The 18727-nt window shown below is 49.6% G+C and overlaps 1 protein-coding gene across 3 annotated transcripts in view; it reads right to left on the minus strand.

The window, feature by feature from the left end:
* spata20 (spermatogenesis associated 20) overlaps nucleotides 1–18727 on the minus strand; it is a 590771-nt gene that overhangs the window by 184342 nt on the left and 387702 nt on the right. For all 3 annotated transcript variants that reach the window (XM_038776992.1, XM_038776994.1, XM_038776993.1), the window contains one exon: nucleotides 8398–8478. In XM_038776992.1, the coding sequence (XP_038632920.1) occupies nucleotides 8398–8478 (81 nt within the window). The remainder of the gene's footprint in view (nucleotides 1–8397; nucleotides 8479–18727) is intronic.

Here is an 18727-nt window from a genome sequence, read left to right on the forward strand (position 1 = left end):
AGCATTCAATTCCCTGGGTCCAAGACATTAACATATATATTCATTAATTGTGGCCACAGCACTGACCCCCGTGACACTCCCCGAATTACAGGTTTCCATCCTAAAAATGCACCCAACTTCCTGTCTTAGCCAATCCTCTATCCATGGGCAGCATGGGCAGCACAAGTGGATAGCACTGTGGCTTCACAGCGCCAGGTTCGATTCCACGCTGGGTCAGTCTGTGTGGAGTCTGCACGTTCTCCCCGTGTCTGCGTGGGTTTCATCCGGGTGCTCCGGTTTCCTCCCACAGTCCAAAGACGTGCAGGTTAGGTGGATTGGCCATGATAAATTGCCCTTAGTAACCAAAAAGGTTAGGAGGGGTTATTGGATTATGGGGATAGGGTGGAAGTGAGGGTTTAAGTGGGTCGGTGCTTGATGGGCCGAACAGCCTCCTTCTGCACTGTATGCTCTATCTTCATGCTAATATACTATGCCCAATACCATGGGCTCTTCTTTATTAAGTAGCCTTTTGTGCAGTACCTTATTGAATGCTTTTTGGAAATCCAAGTGTTTTACATCTACTCATTTCACTTTATCTACCCTGCTCATTACCACCACAAAGAATTCTAATAAATTTGTCAGGCACGATTTCCCCTTCATGAAGTCATGCTGACTGCTTGATTATATTATGCATTTCTAAATGCTCAGCTACTACATCTTTTGTACTGGACTCTTAACATATTCTCAATGACAGATGTTGAGCTAACTGGCCTGTAATTACGTGTTTTTAGTCTCCCTCCCTTTTTAGATAAGGCTATTTCATTGGCAGATTTTCAATCCTCTTGAGGCTTTTCCAGAATTTAAGGATTTTTGGAAGATTACAACCGGTGCTTCTATTATCTCTGTAGCTTCTTCCTTTAATATCCTAGGATGCAACCCATCATGTCCAGGGAATGTATCGGCCTTCAGCCTCATTAGTTTCCCTTGTGCTATTTCATAACCGACAAGAGTACCCTTCATCGTCCAGTACTTCCCCGGAGCGGAAACTACAACATCTTCTTCGCAGCCCTCAACACATCATCGATGAAAACGAACATCTTGCCAAGCTCATCCCACTACTTGCCTTCAAACAACCGCGCAACCTCAAACAAACCATTGTTTGCAGCAAACTACCCAGCCTTCAGAACAGCGACCACAACACCACACAACCCTGCCATGGCAACCTCTGCAAGATGTGCCAGATCATCGACATGGGTACCACCATTACACCCGAGAACACCACTCACCAGGTACGCGGTACATACTCGTGCGACTCGGCCAACGTTGTCTACCTCATATGCAGCAGGAAAGGATGTCCCGAAGTGTGGTACATTGGCGAGACCATGCAGACACTGCGATAACGGATGAACAGACATCGCGCAACTATCGTCAGGCAGGAATGTTCCCTTCCAGTCGGGGAACACTTCAGCAGTCAAGGGCATTCAGCCTCTGATCTTCGGATCTTCGGAAAAGCATGGACGTGCGACAATGCAGAATCGCTGAGCAGAACCTTGTAGCCAAGTTCTGCACACATGAGTACAGCCTCAACCGGGACCTAGGATTTATGTTGCATTACATTCACCCCCACCATCTGGCTTGGACTTACAAAATCCTACCAACTGTCCTGGCTTGAGACAATTCACACCTCTTTAACCTGGGTTACCCCTATCTTTGGATCTGTAAAGATTTAATTACCTGCAAATGCTCGCATTCTAAGCATTGTCTGGCATCTTTGAACTTGTCTATATATATGTTTCTGGAACCTACCTCTTCATTCACCTGAGGAAGGAGCAGTGCTCCGAAAGCTAGTGGTTGAAACAAACCTGTTGGACTTTAACCTGGTGTTGTAAGACTTCTTACTTTTTCTTTAGTGATGGTTATTATATTTATTCCCTTATCCCCCCCGGTATTACTTAGTACTTTTGGAATGTTATAATTGTCTTCCACAGTGTAGATTGACACAAAGTATTTGTTTAACTCCTCTGCCATTTCCTGTTTGCTTATTATTATTTCTCCAGTCTCATTCACTAAAAGACCTTCGTTCCCTTTGTCCTCTCTCTTCCTTTTTATATATTTAACGAACCTCTTGCGTCCATTTTTATGTAACTTGCTGGTTTATCCTCCTAGTTTATCTTCTCCCTCTTTTTTCATCATCTTTTGCTGGTTTTTAAAACTTTCCCAATCACATTATGGGATGGATTTTTCGGCCATGCCCGCCGCAAGATCGCCACGGATGGGACGGGGACATTTACATAGAATTTACAGTGCAGAAGGAGGCCATTCGGCCCATCGAGTCTGCACTGGCTCCTGGAAAGAGCACCCCACCCAAGGTTAACACCTCCACCCTATCCCCATAGCCCAGTAACCCCACCCAACACTAAGGGCAATTTTGGACACTAAGGGCAATTTATCATGGCCAATCCACCTAACCTGCACATCTTTGGACTGTGGGAGGAAACCGGAGCACCCGGAGGAAACCCACGCACACACGGGGAGGATGTGCAGACTCCGCACAGATAGTGACCCAAGCCGGAATCGAACCTGGGACCCTGGAGCTGTGAAGCGATTGTGCTATCCACAATGCTACCATGCTGACATGTAAAGGTCCGTTGATCTCGGGCGGAAATTTTGGGTCGCCTGGCGGGGACGACCGAAAAATCCATGGCTAATCATTGTTGATTTATTGCCCCCTAAAATCCTTTTTCCACACTGTGACATATCTTTGTTGTGAGTCACAAACTATTTTGACAAACATCTGCCATTGCTGATCAACTGTTTCTGCTAAACCCCATTCCCAGTCCACTCCAGCCAACTCTGCCCTCACTCCTTTATAATTACCCTCATTTAAACTTAGCAGAGTTGTTTCTTACTCAAGTTTCTAATTCTCAAACTGAATGCTAAATTCTATCATATTGTGGCCACTGTTTCCCAGGGTATCTTTTACTTGGAAGCTGTTTATTAAATCTGCCTCATGACACATTGACAAATCCAAAATAGCCTAACCCCTGGTAGGATTCACAGCATATTGTTCCAGGAAATTGTCCCAAATACACTTTATGAATTCTTCCTCATGGCTATCTCTGCCAATCTAAATGAAGTGGAGATGCCGGCGTTGGACTGGGGTGAGCACAGTAAGAAGTCTTACAACACCAGGTTAAAGTCCAACAGGTTTGTTTCAAACACGAGCTTTCGGAGCACGGCTCCTTCTTCAGGTGAAGAAGGAGCCGTGCTCCGAAAGCTCGTGTTTGAAACAAACCTGTTGGACTTTAACCTGGTGTTGTAAGACTTCTTACTAATCTAAATGAAGATTAAAGTCACCCATGATTAAAGTACTGACTTTTTACATGCCCTCATTACCTCCCGATTTATTCTCTCTCTGTCCTACAGTATAGTTGCTATTCTGGCGTCTATAGACTAGTCTCATCAGTGTCTTCTTCTCTTTATTATTTATTACCTCCATCAATATGGATTCTACATATACCAGTCCAAGATCATTTCTTGGTATTGTGCTTATTCCATCTCGTACTGACAAAGCTTCTCGCTACCCTCTTCTTCCTGCCTGCCCTTCTAAAAGTCATATATCTCTAATTATTTAGTTCCCAGTTTTGATGTCTTTGTAACTATGTCTCTGTAATGGCTATTAAACTCAATTTGTGCCATTCATTCATTCATTTATCCAGAGATTATAACTTGGAGGTTTTGTTGTTTAATTTCGTACTTAGCTCCTGAAACTCTCTGTGCAGAACCTCTTTCTTCATTCTACCTGTGTTGTTGGCACTAACATGGAACATGCTGTTCTATGTTCTATGACAATGGGATCCTCCCCATACCACTACATGTTTCTCTCCAGCCCGGAGCAGATGTCCTGAACCCTGGCACCAGGCAGACAACATGGCTGTCTGGACTCTCGCTCCTTTCTATAGAGAACAGTGTCAATTCCCCTCACTATACTGTCCACAACTACCACTACATTATTATGTGCTCCCCACACTTGAATGGGTTCCTGTATCACAGTGCTATGGTCAGTCAGCTCATCCACCCTGCAGCCCCCAGTCTCATCCATAAAGCTGCATAATCTCAAACCTGTTGGACAATTACAGAGACTTCCACTTTTGCTCTTTGGGTCGCTTTACCTCCCTCAGCTGCAGTCGCACCGTCATGTCCCTGACCACTTTCTAAACCAGAAGATTCTATCTTAAGGGGTGTGACTGCCTCCTGAAAAAAAGCATCTGGGTAACTCACAGCTTCCCTGATGTGTGTCAGTGTCCGCTGCTCAGCCTCCAGTTCAATGACTCTGAACTGAGACTCCTCAAGCCGCAGACACTTACTGCAGATGTGCTTGTCCTGGATAACACCAGTATCCTTGAGCTCCCACATTCTGCAGCCTTGACACATCACCTGTTGTGCCAAAATTATGATCTTTAACTAATTACTGAATTATTTTATTCAATTATTTATTTTCCTTTAATATTTATTAATCTCAGCACAAACTACAGGACAAATTTATACCTTCAGAAACTAGACCTTGACCACTTACCAGATATTCACAAGATACTCATCACCTCCCCTGTAGAACCAATTCCTAAAGGGTGATAAGTTAGAAAAGCAAAGGAGTATTGCACTCCTCTAGTCACCGAACTTCCTCTTCTTACCAAACATCAATTTGAGATAATGCATTTTGAAGGTTCAATACAGATGGGAAATATACAGTAAATTGCAGAATACTTAAGAGTATTGAAAGGCAGAGGGAACAGTGTGTACAGATACATAGGTCACTGAAAGTGTCAACACAGGTGGAAAAGGTAGTCAAGGCGGCATACGGCATGCTTGCCTCATCGGTCGGGGCATTGTGTATAAAAATTGGCAAGTCATGTTGCAGCTTTATAGAACCTTAGTTAGGCCGCACTTGGAATATAGTGTTCAATTCTGGTGGCCACACTACCAGAAGGATGTGGAGGCTTTTGAGAGGGTGCAGAAGAGATTTACCAGGTCTTTGCCTGGTATTGAGGGCATTAGTTATGAGGAGAGGTTGAATAAACTTGGTTTGTTCTCACTGGAACGACGGAGGTTGAGGGGTGACCTGATAGAGGTCTACAAAATTATGAGGGGCGTAGACAGAGTGGATAGACAGAGGCTTTTTCCCAGGGTAGAGGGGTCAATTACTAGGGGGCATAGGTTTAAGGTGCGAGGGGCAAGGTTTAAAGGAGATATATGAGGCAAGTTTTTTTTTTTTACAGAGGGTAGTGGGAGCCTGGAATTTCCTACCAGGGGAGGTAGTGGAAGCAGATACGATCATGACTTTTAAGGGGCATCTTGACAAATGCATGAATAGGATGGGAGTAGAAGGATATGGTCCCCGAAAGGGTAAGGGGTTTTAGTTCAGACGGGCAGCATGGTCGGAGCAGGCTTGGAGGGTCAAAGGGCCTGTTCCTGTGCTGTAATTTTCTTTGTACTCCATCTGAAGCTAGATTGTGTTTGATTGTTCTGGAAAGACCTTCCACCATCGAATGCTGTAGCTTATGGAACTCCCCCAGAAGAAATTCCATCAATTTCTCTGTTGGCTCCAGGGAATGCATCGACGATCCAGAGGGTTCTGCCATGTTTCTTTTTCTCTCACCCTGAGGTACTGCTGAATCTGGTGTGGAATGTTTACTAGTCTTCTGCCTAGTTTTACACCTGGCAGCCATCCCACACTGGATGAGAGACCGGTAAGTAAAAATTTGCTTCCCCTTTTTAAAACAAATTACACCTGTAAATCGGGTGACAAGGGCCAAAAGTGCATCACTAAACGGGAGCCGCCTTGAATGCGACCGCTCACCACATCGCCCATGAAGACGTGGCGCTGATCCTATGAAGGGCCTCACTCCACCATTAAGGGTGGGACCCAATTCACCCTCCCATTTCTGCCTCACACCACTCAACAGAGCAGAATCAGTTGAAAGGATATTACAATATGTATCCGAAATAGGACCCCTGTCAGCCTAGCCAGAGACAATGTTCTTCATCAGGGAAGCGGTTGGCTCCAAAGGAAGGAAAAGTTTTACGTGATAAATCACGAACTTGTAAATTCCTAATAAGACTGGAATTGGGCAGCTGGAATTTGTCAGCTAACTCCTTAAAACTGGCAAATCTGCCCTCTCATGAACAGGTCCCCAAACTGTGTCGGACCATTCACCTCCCCAAATTTAAGTGTCGAGTATAAACCAGCAGGTCGGAAAAGGTGATTATTGCAAATAAGGGCTGGCAAACCCAGGAAAAGGAGCTTGAAATGTTGCCTAAACTGTTTCCAATTTTTTTTTCTTGAAATGGTTTTATCTGTGTTTCAAGTAACAGTTACAGAATAGAAAAGAAAAAGAGCTGGATTTCTCACGTAGACCATTATTCAATGACCTAAAAGAAAACTGTACAGAGGTCAGAATAACCAGCCTCGAGTCCCTGTCACCCTAGCCATGATGATGGAGCTCTGATGCTGGATAATATTTCCATTTTTACATCCGTGTTTGATTTTTCCACTGGTTTGTCGGGTTCCGCTGGGGCCCCTGCAGTAGGGGTTGTCCACAGTTTTCTCCTTCTGTGTCTTGGTGTTTTTGGGGGTTCCTCCCTTTGCTAGCCTGTAGGCCTCGGGGGAGTATTTCAAAGCACCTAAGAAATTACAGAAATTCTGCGCCCTCACCTGTTGTACTTGGTCTTCTATACCTTGCAAAGGACTTCACTAAACACCTCGACTTGTCCAAACCAGGATCTTTATTGAATCACACGGGGTAAGATAGCAATCTGTTACAGAGCAAGTTATCATGGAGTTTCCTTGTACTCCTCTGGAACTCCAGGTTCACCTGTATGTCTTACTGCTATATCCATCTGGCTATGGCCGGATGTGCCTCCTCTTACACGGGAGTCCCTGGTCACATGACCATGGTCTTGAGACTGCATGGTGTGTCTGCACTGCCACCTGCTGGTTGGAGGTCGTATGCCATCCATATATGATATTGCTCACAGGCATATCACCACATCACCAATCTTGATATCCTTGCTAAAATATGGTGCCCAAATTGGACATAATACCTCAGCTGAGGTCTAACCAGGAGAATTGTAATGGCTGTAGCATAATCACAAGTTCAACAGCTTAAAGTGGTGTAGACTAAGGGAGGTTCTGGTGAAGCTGACATTTGGAGAGTTATACCTATATCTCTCAAATATAATGTTCAAAAAATAAACGACTGTGAGATTGAACTGTGCTCGGATAAGCTATAGCAGGGGTGGGCAAACTTCTCCGTGCAAGGGTCACATTCAGAAATTCACAATTTTAAAGGGCCGCATAGTATATTAAGTAAAATAATTAATATTTTAAATAGCCAAAATAAAAGGTCTTTAAAGAAAAAAAAGCACATTTATTTGAAAAACAAAGTAACTCAGTAAGTAACAGAACAATGTCAATGAGAATGATGCATCTGACTGCAGTCATTTATCAGTTTGTTGAAATCAGGTGTCAAGTTGCTTGTGCTGATCCTTAACACTGACAAGCACAGCCTAGCCGAGTCAACGATAAAAACGCGCGTAGTGGGGTGGATGAGTGGGGCTGCCTTATTGGTCAGTTTAGTTGGGTGTGCGACCAATAGGAGTCCAGGTTACAAACAATAATAAGGCTTATTGTTTGTAACCTGGACTCCTATTGGTCGCACACCCAACTAAACCGACCAATGAGACAGCCCCACTCATCCACCCCACTACGCGCGTTTTTATGCGGCCCGCCAATGAGGTGCCCGGAACCATAACCGGCATTTTTGAAAAGCCGCCGGGGAAAAGCCGCTGAAGTAAATGCGCTTATTGAATAAGCGCATTTACTTCAGCGGCTTTTCCCTGGCGGCTTTTCAAAAATGCCGGTTATGATTCCGGGCACCTCATTGGCGGGCCGCATAAAAACCTTTGTCGGGCCGCATGCGGCCTGCGGGCCGTAGTTTGCCCACCCCTGAGCTATAGTATGATTTTGCATAAGAACACGCTTTCTGCATATTTGTGGCATTTCTCTAAAACTTTCTACCATATAAAGAAACTACAAAACATCCTCAACAAACGCACATACTCATACTTGACAGGTTGGATTTCACACACAGGATACCAATTACTCCTCGAGAAGGAAACGTGATCTCCACTGGTATCCTGAGTCCATTTTACAAGGTTGGTCATCTAGAATTCAGACTCAAACTGCCAATCATGACTGAGAAACAATCACTTCAACCCTGGATAATAACTTGCATTGTCTGGGACAGATAATGAGAGGTTTTCAGGCAGCTGTGTTCCTTTGTAACAGGCTCCTTTCGTTTTGTATTTATATCCCCAGCTACAGAATCCTTTTTCCACAAGCACACATTAATTTCCTACCTTGTTGTGCACAAAATGTGTATGGATGCACTGTATCAACTCCTGTGTGTCAGGTGCTTCACGCTCTCCGCGGATCACGACCTGCAGGAAGGGAAAGAAAAGGTAGAAATATAAATACAAGAGGGCAGGTTGGGCCAATGCATCTACCTGTATTCTGTCAATTTTAACTATATCTCAAGGCTTGTCAATACAGTTCCTATTGATTGCTGCTGTCACTTAAGACTGGAAAAAGACTTTGAGTTCTGTAGCTCTCTTGCCCCCTTAACACTCCTGTGTTGGCATGCTGCTAATCTTGACATCTAATTCTGCATAAGTAGGAAAGTTCCTCCAATTAAACAATGGGTAGACCAAAGCCTTGGCCTTTTCCACAAACTCAATTCTGTAGTTAACAACTCCAACTCCCTCTCTGACTCAGCAAACTGTTCGCAACCTCATGGCAGACTATTTGATTCTCGGTTCACCATCCAACCCGGAATCACTTCATTACCAAGACCATCTACTTCCACCTCCCAAATTTTTCCCATCTCAGTCCATTTATTGCTAAAACCCTCATTCATCCCTTTGTTACCTTCAGTAAGGCCACCCTTTCAGCTTGCCCTTAAATTCTGAATATTGCTTCGTAAATTTCTTCTTCAATCTCTCCATTAAGTTGTTCCTTGAAAATTACCTCTTTGGTCAGGCTTTCTTCCTAATGTCTCCTCATTTGGATTGATCTAATTTTATTTGATCTTTGAAACATTTTGACACACGAAAGGAACTATATAAATTCAAGTTGCTGACCAAGGGTGTTCATAGAACACCCTTGTTCATAGAACAAGGGTGTGGTTGATGTGGCGCAGTTGGAAAAGGATCAATTACATTGGACATCTAAGGGGGGGCCGGAAGGTTCACGTGACACTGGATGGGGCGTGGCTCAAAAAGGGATTTGATTAATCGGCAGGGGAAGGGTCGGGGAGCCGCCGCCCCCCCCTCCCCCCCCAACCCCAACAACCAGGCTGGTCACGTGGAACATAAAGGGCGTTGAATGGACTGGACAAATGGTCATGTATGTTCGTGCACCTGCGGAGCCTGAAGGCAGACATGGCTTTTATGCAGGAGACGTATCTTAAGTGGGCAGCACGGTAGCACAGTGGGTAGCACTGTTGCTTCACAGCTCCAGGGTCCCAGGTTCTATTCCCGGCTTGGGTCACTGTTTATGCGGAGTCTGCACGTTCTCCCTGAGTCTGTGTGGGTTTCTTTTGGATGCTCCAGTTTCCTCCCACAGTCCAAAGATGTATAAGTTAGATGATTGGCCATGCCAAATTGCCCTAAATGTCCAAAAATAAGATTGGGTAGGGTTACTGGGTCATGGGGATAGGATGGAGAGTGCTCTTTCAAAGGGTCGGTGCAGACTCAATGGGACGAATTGCCTCCTTCTACACTGTAAATTCTATGATTCTATGAAGATAGGGGACCAGATAAGGTGGAGGAAAGGATGGGTATGGCATGTGTTTCACTCAGGACTGGACATGACGACGAGGGGTGGGCGGTGATGATAAATATGCGGACGGCATTCAAGATAGCAATATCGTGGCAGATTTGGGAGAGAGGTTTGTGATGGTTAGCGGAAAGCTGGAGGGGATGCGGTGATTTTGGTAAATGTTTATGCCTCAAATAGGGATGACGTAGATTTTATGAGGTGGGTGTTAGGGAAGATTTATGGAGCACATGGCGGGGAGGTTGGGGGGGGGGGGGGTCGAAGACCCGTCGAGGTTTGAGAGCCGAGGGTGAAGGAATTTTCATACTTCTCCCATGTGCACCGGGTGTACGCCGGATTGATTTTTTTCATCAAGGTGTTGCTGGCGGGAGTGGTTGACTCAGTGATTGTGGTTTGCGACCACGTGCTGCACAGGTAGGATTTGTGCGTGGCCCAGGGGGGGAGGGGAACCAGCTTCCGCAGTGGAGACTGGATGTGGGGTTGTTGGCCGAGAAGATGTGGGCGGGCGGGGTAGGCCTGCATTACGGGGGACATGGAGCTAAACGACACGGGGGAGGTCACAGCTGCCACACTGTAGGAGGCATTCAAGACGGTGGTTGGTGGGAGTTTATCTCAATTCGAGCACATAAGGAGAAATCAGAACTGGCGGAGATGGCAAGGCTGGTGGACGCGATTTTGGGACTAGACAGGAGGTTTACAGACAGTAACAATGATGGTGCTGCCAAGGTTTCTGTCTATGTGCTCGTCCTGAAATCGCTTTTCAAGAAGTTTAATGCACTGATTTCTGGGTTTGTGTAGGTGGGGTAACCCCATGGGTTAGAACGTTTTTCTGGAGGGGGGGGGGGGGGGGGGGGGGGTTGACGCTGTCGAACATGATGAACTATTACCGGGTGGCGAACATCGCTATGGTTAGGAACTGAATCATGGGGGATGGGTTGGTGTGGGGGTGGATGGAAGCGGCATCATGTAGAGGTACTATCAGTGCCTCTGCTGTTCTCTCCGGCAGGTACTCCATGAGCCCATTGGTGGTGTCGGCTCTAAGGGTATGGGGAGCAGTGGAGGCAGCACTTAGGGCTGGAGGGTGCCTCTGTGTGGGCACTGATCTGCGATAACCATACGATTGCGGCAGGCGGTTGGATGCGAGGTTTCGGGGGTGGTGGCAAGCAGGGATTGACCGATTTGGTGACATGTTCTTAGGAGGCATATTTGCGAAGTTGGAGGAGCTGGAAGAAGAGTACGAGCTGAAGGGGGAACGGTTTTAGGTACCTGCACATCTGGGATTTCGTAAGGAGAGAGGTACCGTCCTTTCCTGGGCTGCTGCCCCTGGGGTTGCAAGACAAGGTGTTGTCGAGGGAACAGGTAGGGGAGGGGAAAATGTCTGAGGTCTACAAGATGGATTTGGGAGGCCTTGGTGGGGGATATAAAGCGCAAGTGGGAGGAGGAGGTGGAGGCTGGAATGTGGGCAGTGGCCCTGCGGACGGTGAATATGTCCTCGTAGTGTGCAAGCTTAAGCCTCATTCTGTTTAAGGTAATACATAGGGCAATTATGACGGTAGCAAGGATGAGTAGGTTCATTAAGGGGGTGGAAGATAGGTAAGGGCGGTGTGCAGGGAGGCCCGCAAATCAGTCCACATGTTTTGGGTTTGTCCAAGGCTAAAGGGGTTCGGCAGGGATTTGCAGAGATAATGTCCGAGGTGCTGGGGGTGGAGATGGCTCCAAGTTCAGCGGTTGCGGAATGTGAGCTGTCGGAAGACTCAGGAGTTCAGGGAGTTAGAGATGCCGAGATTCTGGTCTTTGCTTCCCTGGTAGCCCAAAGACGGATTTTGCTCGGGTGGCGGGACTCAAAGCCAAAAGTAGGTGAGTGACTTGGCGGAATTCCTGAGGCCGGAGAGGGTCAAGTACATCTTGAGGGGGTCTGTTGGAAAAATGGGGAAGGCGGAATGGGAGATGTGGGCAGCATTAAGGGAGCGGGGGGGAGGAGTGCATGTTGATTGTTTATAATGCTGTTTGGTTGTTCTACTGCTTTTGTTTGTTTATATGAAAATGCTTTCAATAAAATATTTACTGAAAAACTCTTGTGAGGCATTTCGAGAGTCGCAAATCTCGCGAGATTCAACGGGCTCGCACCGACAAGCAAACAACGCCAAGTCAGCCTTCGCACATTAGCTAGCCTGCTTCAAGGCATACATAGGATCTGCGACTGACCCACCCTCAGAGGCACAGATGTTCCAGATCCTTTGCACGCGCCTGAGCTCGGACACTTTACCCCTCATCCGGGATGCGCTGACATACGCTGAGGCCATGGCGCAACTGAAGGATAACTACACGCAGCAGACCAACAAGATCTACGCAAGGCACCTCCTCGCCACGCGGCATCAACTCCCCGGTGAGTCTGTAGACGATTTCTGGCGTGCCCTCCAAATCCTAGTGAGAGACTGCGATTGTCAGGCCATCTCAGCCTCTGAACATTCAGACTTGCTACTTAGAGACGCGTTCGTTACAGGCATAGAGTCGGCCTACATCCGCCTGCAACTCTTAGAAGGGGCTACCCTCAACATCGCGGCGACCAAGAAACTAGCTCTCTCGCTCACTGTCGCCTCGCACAATATTCAAGCGTATGCCCCAACCGAGCAGCCCACCCCTCCTGGACATCGTGGACCAAACCAGCGAATGCCCTACCCTGCACCCCGTCAGCGACCGCCCTCAGCCAACACCAGGCCTGCGCCGCGCGGCAATCAAACAACCCCGGGGGACCCAAGTGCTACTTCTGCGGACAGTCAAAGCATCCCCGACAATGGTGTCCGGCACGGAGCGCGCTCTGCAAGGCCTGCGGTAAGAAAGGACATTTTGCTGCTCTGTGCCAGGCCTGCTCGGTCGCCGCCGTTGCCCCCCATGTGCAACCCCTGGGTGCCGCCATCTTCCTCCCCGCAGACCATGTGCAGCCCGTGGGTGCCGCCATATTTCTCCCCTCACAACACGTGCAGCCCGTGGGCGCCATCATCTTCCTCGCCATCTTGCTTGCCTCACACGTGCGGCCCATGGATGCCACCATCTTGCCCGCCCCAGATCACATGTGGCCCGTGGGCACCGCCATCTTCACCGCCTCAGGATCCCTGCTCGTCGGACACCTTATCGGGCCGCTCATCGCCTGCAACCGCCGCCAACCAAGCACGCCTGGCCTCCATTACGATCGACTGCACAACCTCGCAACCGCGTCGGCGACAGTGAAGATCAACGGCACAAGGTTTCCTGCTTTCTGGGCTCCAGGCGCACTGAGAGCTTTATCCAACCCGATACGGTAAGGGGCTGCTCCCTCATGGTCCACCCCACCGACCAGAGAATCTCCCTGGCCTCCAACTCCCACTCCGTGGTGATCTGGGGGTACTGCACTGCCACCCTCACCATCCAGGGGATAGAGTTCAGCGGCTTCCGCCTCTACGTCCTCCCCAACCTCTGCGCTGCCCTGCCACTCGGCCTTCCAGTGCAACCTCCAAAGCCTAACCCTTAAATTTGGCGGCCCCCTATCACCCCTTACTGTATGGGGCCTCACGACCCTTAAGGTCGACCCACCTTTCCTGTTTGCGAACCTCACCCCGGATTGCAAACCCGTCGCCACCAGGAGCAGACGGTACAGTGCCCAGGACAGGACCTTCATCAGGTCTGAGGTCCAGCGGCTGCTACGGGAAGGTATTATCGAGGCCAGCAACAGCCCCTGGAGAGCCCAAGTGGGAGTGGTAAAAACTGGGGAGAAAAACAGGATGGTTGTTGACTACAGTCAGACCATCAATCGGTACACGCAGCTCAACTCGTAATCCCTCCCTCGTATATCTGATACGGTCAATCAGATTGCACAGTACCAGGTCTTCTCGACAGTAGACCTGAAATCTGCCTACCACCAGCTCCCCATTCGCAAGGCGGACCATCAGTACACCGCATTTGAAGCGGACGGCCACCTTTACCATTTCCTTAGAGTTCCCGTCGGCTAAACTAACGGGGTCTCGGTCTTCCAACAGGAGATGGACCGAATGGTTGACCGGTGCGGATTACAAGCCACTTTCCCATACCTAGACAACGTCACCATCTGCGGCCACGACTAGCAGGACCACGACGCTAACCTTTCCAAATTCCTCCACACAGCCAAACTCCTTAACCTAACCTACAACAAGGAGAAGTGTGTGTTCAGCACAGACCGATTAGCCATCCTCGGCTATGTGGTCCAGAACGTAGTTCTAGGGCCCGACCCCGATCGCATGCGCCCCGTCATGGAACTCCCCCTCCCCAACTGCCCGAACGCCCTCAAACGATGCCTGGGGTTCTTTTCGTACTACACCCAATGGGTCCCAAACTATGCGGACAAGGCCCGCCCACTCATTCAATCCACCGTTTTCCCACTGACGGCCGAGGCTCACCAGGCCTTCAACCGGATCAAGGCCGACATCGTCAAGGCCGCGATGCACTCGGTCGACGAGACGCTCCGCTTTCAAGTCGAGAGTGATGCATCAGACGTCGCTCTGGCCGCCACCCTCAACCAGGTAGGCAGCTCCGGGGCCTTTTTTTCCCGCACCCTCCACGCCTCCGAAATTCGGCACTCATTCATCGAAAAGGAGGCCCAAGCCATCGTAGAAGCTGTGCAACATTGGAGGCATTACCTGGCCGGCAGGAGATTCACTCTCCTCACTGACCAACGGTCGGTTGCCTTCATGTTTAACAGCACACAGCAGGGTAAGTTCAAAAAAGGATAAGATCTTGAGGTGGAGGATCGAGCTCTCCACCTACAATTACGAGATTTTGTATCGCCCCGGTAAGCTCAACGAACCCCCTGATGCCCTATCCCGAGGGACATGTGCCAGCGCACAAGTAGACCGATTCCGCACCCTGCACGACGATCTCTGTCACCCAGGGGTCACCCGCTTTTATCACTTCATAAAGGCCCCCAATCTGCCCTACTGCATCGAGGAAGTCAGGGTTGTCACCAGAGACCGCCAGGTCTGCGCAGAGTGTAAACCGCACTTCTACTGGCCAGATCGTGTGCGCCTGGTGAAGGCCTCCCGCCCCTTTGAGCGCTTCAGCATGGACTTCAAAAGGCCCCTCCCCTCCACTGACCGCAACACATATTTTCTCAATGTGGTTGACGAGTACTTGAGATTTCCCTTCGCCATCCCATGTCCTGACAAGTCTGCCACCGTCATCAAAGCCCTGAACACCAACTTCGCGCTGTTCGGTTTCCCCGCCTACGTCCACAGCGACCGGAGATCCTCATTCATGAGCGATGAGCTGCGCAAGTCCCTGCTCAACAGGGGCATTGCCTCGAGCAGGACGACCCGCTACAACCCCTGGGGAAACGGGCAGGTGGAGTGGGTGAACGGGACGGTCTGGAAGGCCGTACAGCTGGGCCTACGGTCCAGAAACCTCCCGGCCTCCCGCTGGCAGGAGGTCCTCCCCGATGCCCTTCACTCCATTCGGTCGCTCCTGTGTGCTGCGACTAACTAAACCCCCCATGAACGTCTCTTTGCCTTCCCCAGGAAGTCCACCTCCGGGGTTTCGCTCCTAACATGGCTGGCAGCTCCAGGACCCGATCTCCTCCGTAAACACGTGCGGCTACACAAGGCGGACCCGTTGGTTGAGAGGGTACAGCTACTCCACACAAACCCGCAGTACGCCTACATAGCGTACCCCGACAGCCGCCTGCACCTGGCACCAGCTGGGTCCCCGCACCCCCCGGCACCACCCTCCCTTCCACCGGCGCATCCCGCCACAGCCCCCACTCCAGGACGATCCGTCCTCACCTTGGTCCCACCCGGGGATGAAGAGGATGTCGACACGCTCCCGGAGTCACCGACGACCGAGCCGACGCCACCAACACTGCACTCTCAACAACGGATCAAGGCGCCGATCGTCTAAATTTGTAACCTCCTCTGAAGTTTTAATGACAACCTGTATGTAAATAGTTTTCCACCACCCCCGCTGGACTCATTTCTAACAGGGGGTGAATGTGGTAGTCACCACTGTTGCATTACTGCACTGCATACAAGGGTATTACGGTAAGGCCCCTGTACTACAGGTAGGAGGGCAGATCCCTGCCTGCTGGCTCCGCCCTGTAGGCGGAGTAGGTGTGCGCTCTCCGAACTGCAGCCATTTCGGCAGAAGCTGTAGGAGGCCACACATCTCTGCGTAATAAAGCCTCAATTACTCTCTACTCTCATCTCGTCGTAATTGATGGTGCATCACACAGGAAATAGTTGAGGGCAAAACTTTGCGCACAAAACAAGACCGGTGAATAGCGGGAATGGACGAAAACAAGAGTGTCACATCACTCCAGGTGCTGGAACTGTGTCGGCACTGCCAGTGGGTCACTGTCGAGGGCAGGGGAATGATGACAACCCACAGAGAGCTGAGCGTCAGTGCTTCTCAATCTATGATATAGTCTGAACTCTGCCTGTCTGCTGAGAGCTCGCTCACACCCATCACCTGCATGCAGTGTTCCCGGGGGATAGGGGGAGATGCCTGGAGAGATGGGCAAAGGGTTCGGAGATCGACCCATAGTTTGACAGAGGCATCACACTGGTTGTGCTCAAGGGTGTTGAATGTGTTATACAATTCCCCATTCTCCCAATGGTGTGCAACCACCTCCACCCCCGACCATTAACCTACACCCCCCCTCCCCCAATGTCCTCAATAGGCCTTGATGTGCTTTTCCCTCCTATCTCTACCGCTATGTATAGGTGTTTCCCCAGGCTGCACATCTGAGGTGGAGGCAGCCAGCTGCTGACCTCATTCTGTGACCTTTCAATGCGCTCGGCAGGTGTCCTCTGGGGCTCTGGGGCCAGAGGGCCCCAGCAAACATGTGGCAGCACATGCACAGCCGTGCCGCCCTGTCCAGCATGCTGATTGTGAGACACAGCCTCATGGGACGGGTCTGTGTTGGCACCCAGCGGCCCCTGCTCCCGGTCGGTGTCCATATGGGGTTCATCTTTAGAGGGGCAGCTAGTTCGAGCCCTGGCAGGCCCTTAACCCTTGTGTCGATGCCCTCAGTGATTCTCCTTAGTGCTAGTGCCATTCTCTGCAGCACCTCTGCAACGCCCACCTGTGCGACTGGGACAAGCTCCGCAGCGTCTTGGCCTGAGAGTGGGACATGTCCCAGAGTACCTCATCAAGGTCAGCCTGGTACTGGGTGACATCCCCCAGCGAGTCGGGTGTCCTGCTGAGATCCTCAGCATTGGCCGTCACTGGCTGCGCAAGGCCTTGGGTACCTTCACTAATGGTGCCGACATTGTGCACCAGGCTCTCGACTGTAGTCGCCACCCTAGCAGTGTTGGCCTCAATGCCATGCATTATGGGCAACATCTCCAGCGCCCGTAGCCTCTGGGACTCCTGCAATCAGCTATGGACCTGCTGGAGTGTCACTGACATCTCCCTCTGGATGTCCTGACCGTTCCCTAACGTTTCCATCAGCTCGGGATAACCCTGTACCAGAGGCTCAGAATCAGGCTGTGACCCAGCTGGGTCCTGAGGTCCAGCAGCCCTTCGACTGCGTCATGCCTGGGGGTTCCTGCCTCTCCCTGACATTGCTGTGTGGTGCACATCAGATTGTGCCCCAGAAGTTTGATCACCAACGTTTCCCATCAATGTGCGTGTCTCTGCGCTGGAGGTGAGGACAGTTTGCGGTGAGAAGTTTGTGGGACCTCGTTAAGTGGACCAATTAATGTTGCATAGTGTTGCCGGCCTCGCTGGGCAGAGCGCCAGGAAGCCCGCAGCAGTTCCCTCTCGCTACACTTAGAAATCTTTCCGGAGAATCGTGCCCATTGCATGTTTTCAAGAATCAATTAGATATAGCACTTAAGTCGTAGGGGATCAAAGAAAATGGGGAGAAAGCGGGATTAAGTTCCTGAGTTGGATGATCAGCCATGATCATAACGAATGGTGGAGCAGGCTCGACGGGCTGAATGGCCCTCTCCTGCTCCTATTTTCTATGTTTCATCGAATCAGAGAATCCCTACAGTGCTGAAGGAGGCCATTCAGCCCATTGGGTTCACACCGACCCTCTGAACTAGCACCCTACAAAGGCCCACTCCCCCACCCTACCCCTGTAACCCCTTAACTGCACCAAACCTTTCGGACAGTACGGGCACTTTAGTGTGGCCAATCCACCTAATCTGTACATCTTCGCACTGTGGGAGGAAAACAGAGCACCCAGAGTAAACCCACGCAGACATGCGGAGAATATACAAACTCCACATAGAAAGTCAGCCGAGGCTGGAATTGAACCTGGGTCCTTGGCTTTGTGAGGCAGCAGTGCTAACCACTGCACCATCGTGCCAACCTGGAGAGACACTTTTGTTTTTATTAAACTGAGCCTTCAACTTGAAGGTTCACATTCAGGCCCATTTCTTTCATGAGACACTTTGTCTCACATCAAACCGGGCTTCCAGGGCATGGTTTGACTTCAAGCCTTTGCAGTTTGGAGATAATAGTACCCAATCTTGCTGGAGAGAAAATCAGTCCTTCCAGTGGCCTTTAGCTGGGTCTTTTGGAAGGGAATTAGTTGAAATCCGCCACCCAGACTGAAACATCAAAAGTGAAGCAGAAAAACAAGTCTTGCGACACTAAAAAGCATATCAGCGTGACCATATACAATCAGCACCTGTTACCGGGCAGAGCACCGGCTTTCTGGGCCAAGTTAGTCAAACCGAATCATCACTAATCTATCCTGCTGTTGCAATCGTCTGCTCAAATTAAAGGGACAGGCCACTTCCAAACTGCTTTGCTTTAAAGTCACAGACCAAAATAAGGGAATAGACAGGAATAAACAGGAGGGAACCGTACACTTTTAACATTGCATTATAAGCTATAAAA

The sequence above is a fragment of the Scyliorhinus canicula genome, chromosome 18 (genome assembly GCF_902713615.1).
Source record: "Scyliorhinus canicula chromosome 18, sScyCan1.1, whole genome shotgun sequence".
Taxonomy (NCBI): domain Eukaryota; kingdom Metazoa; phylum Chordata; class Chondrichthyes; order Carcharhiniformes; family Scyliorhinidae; genus Scyliorhinus; species Scyliorhinus canicula.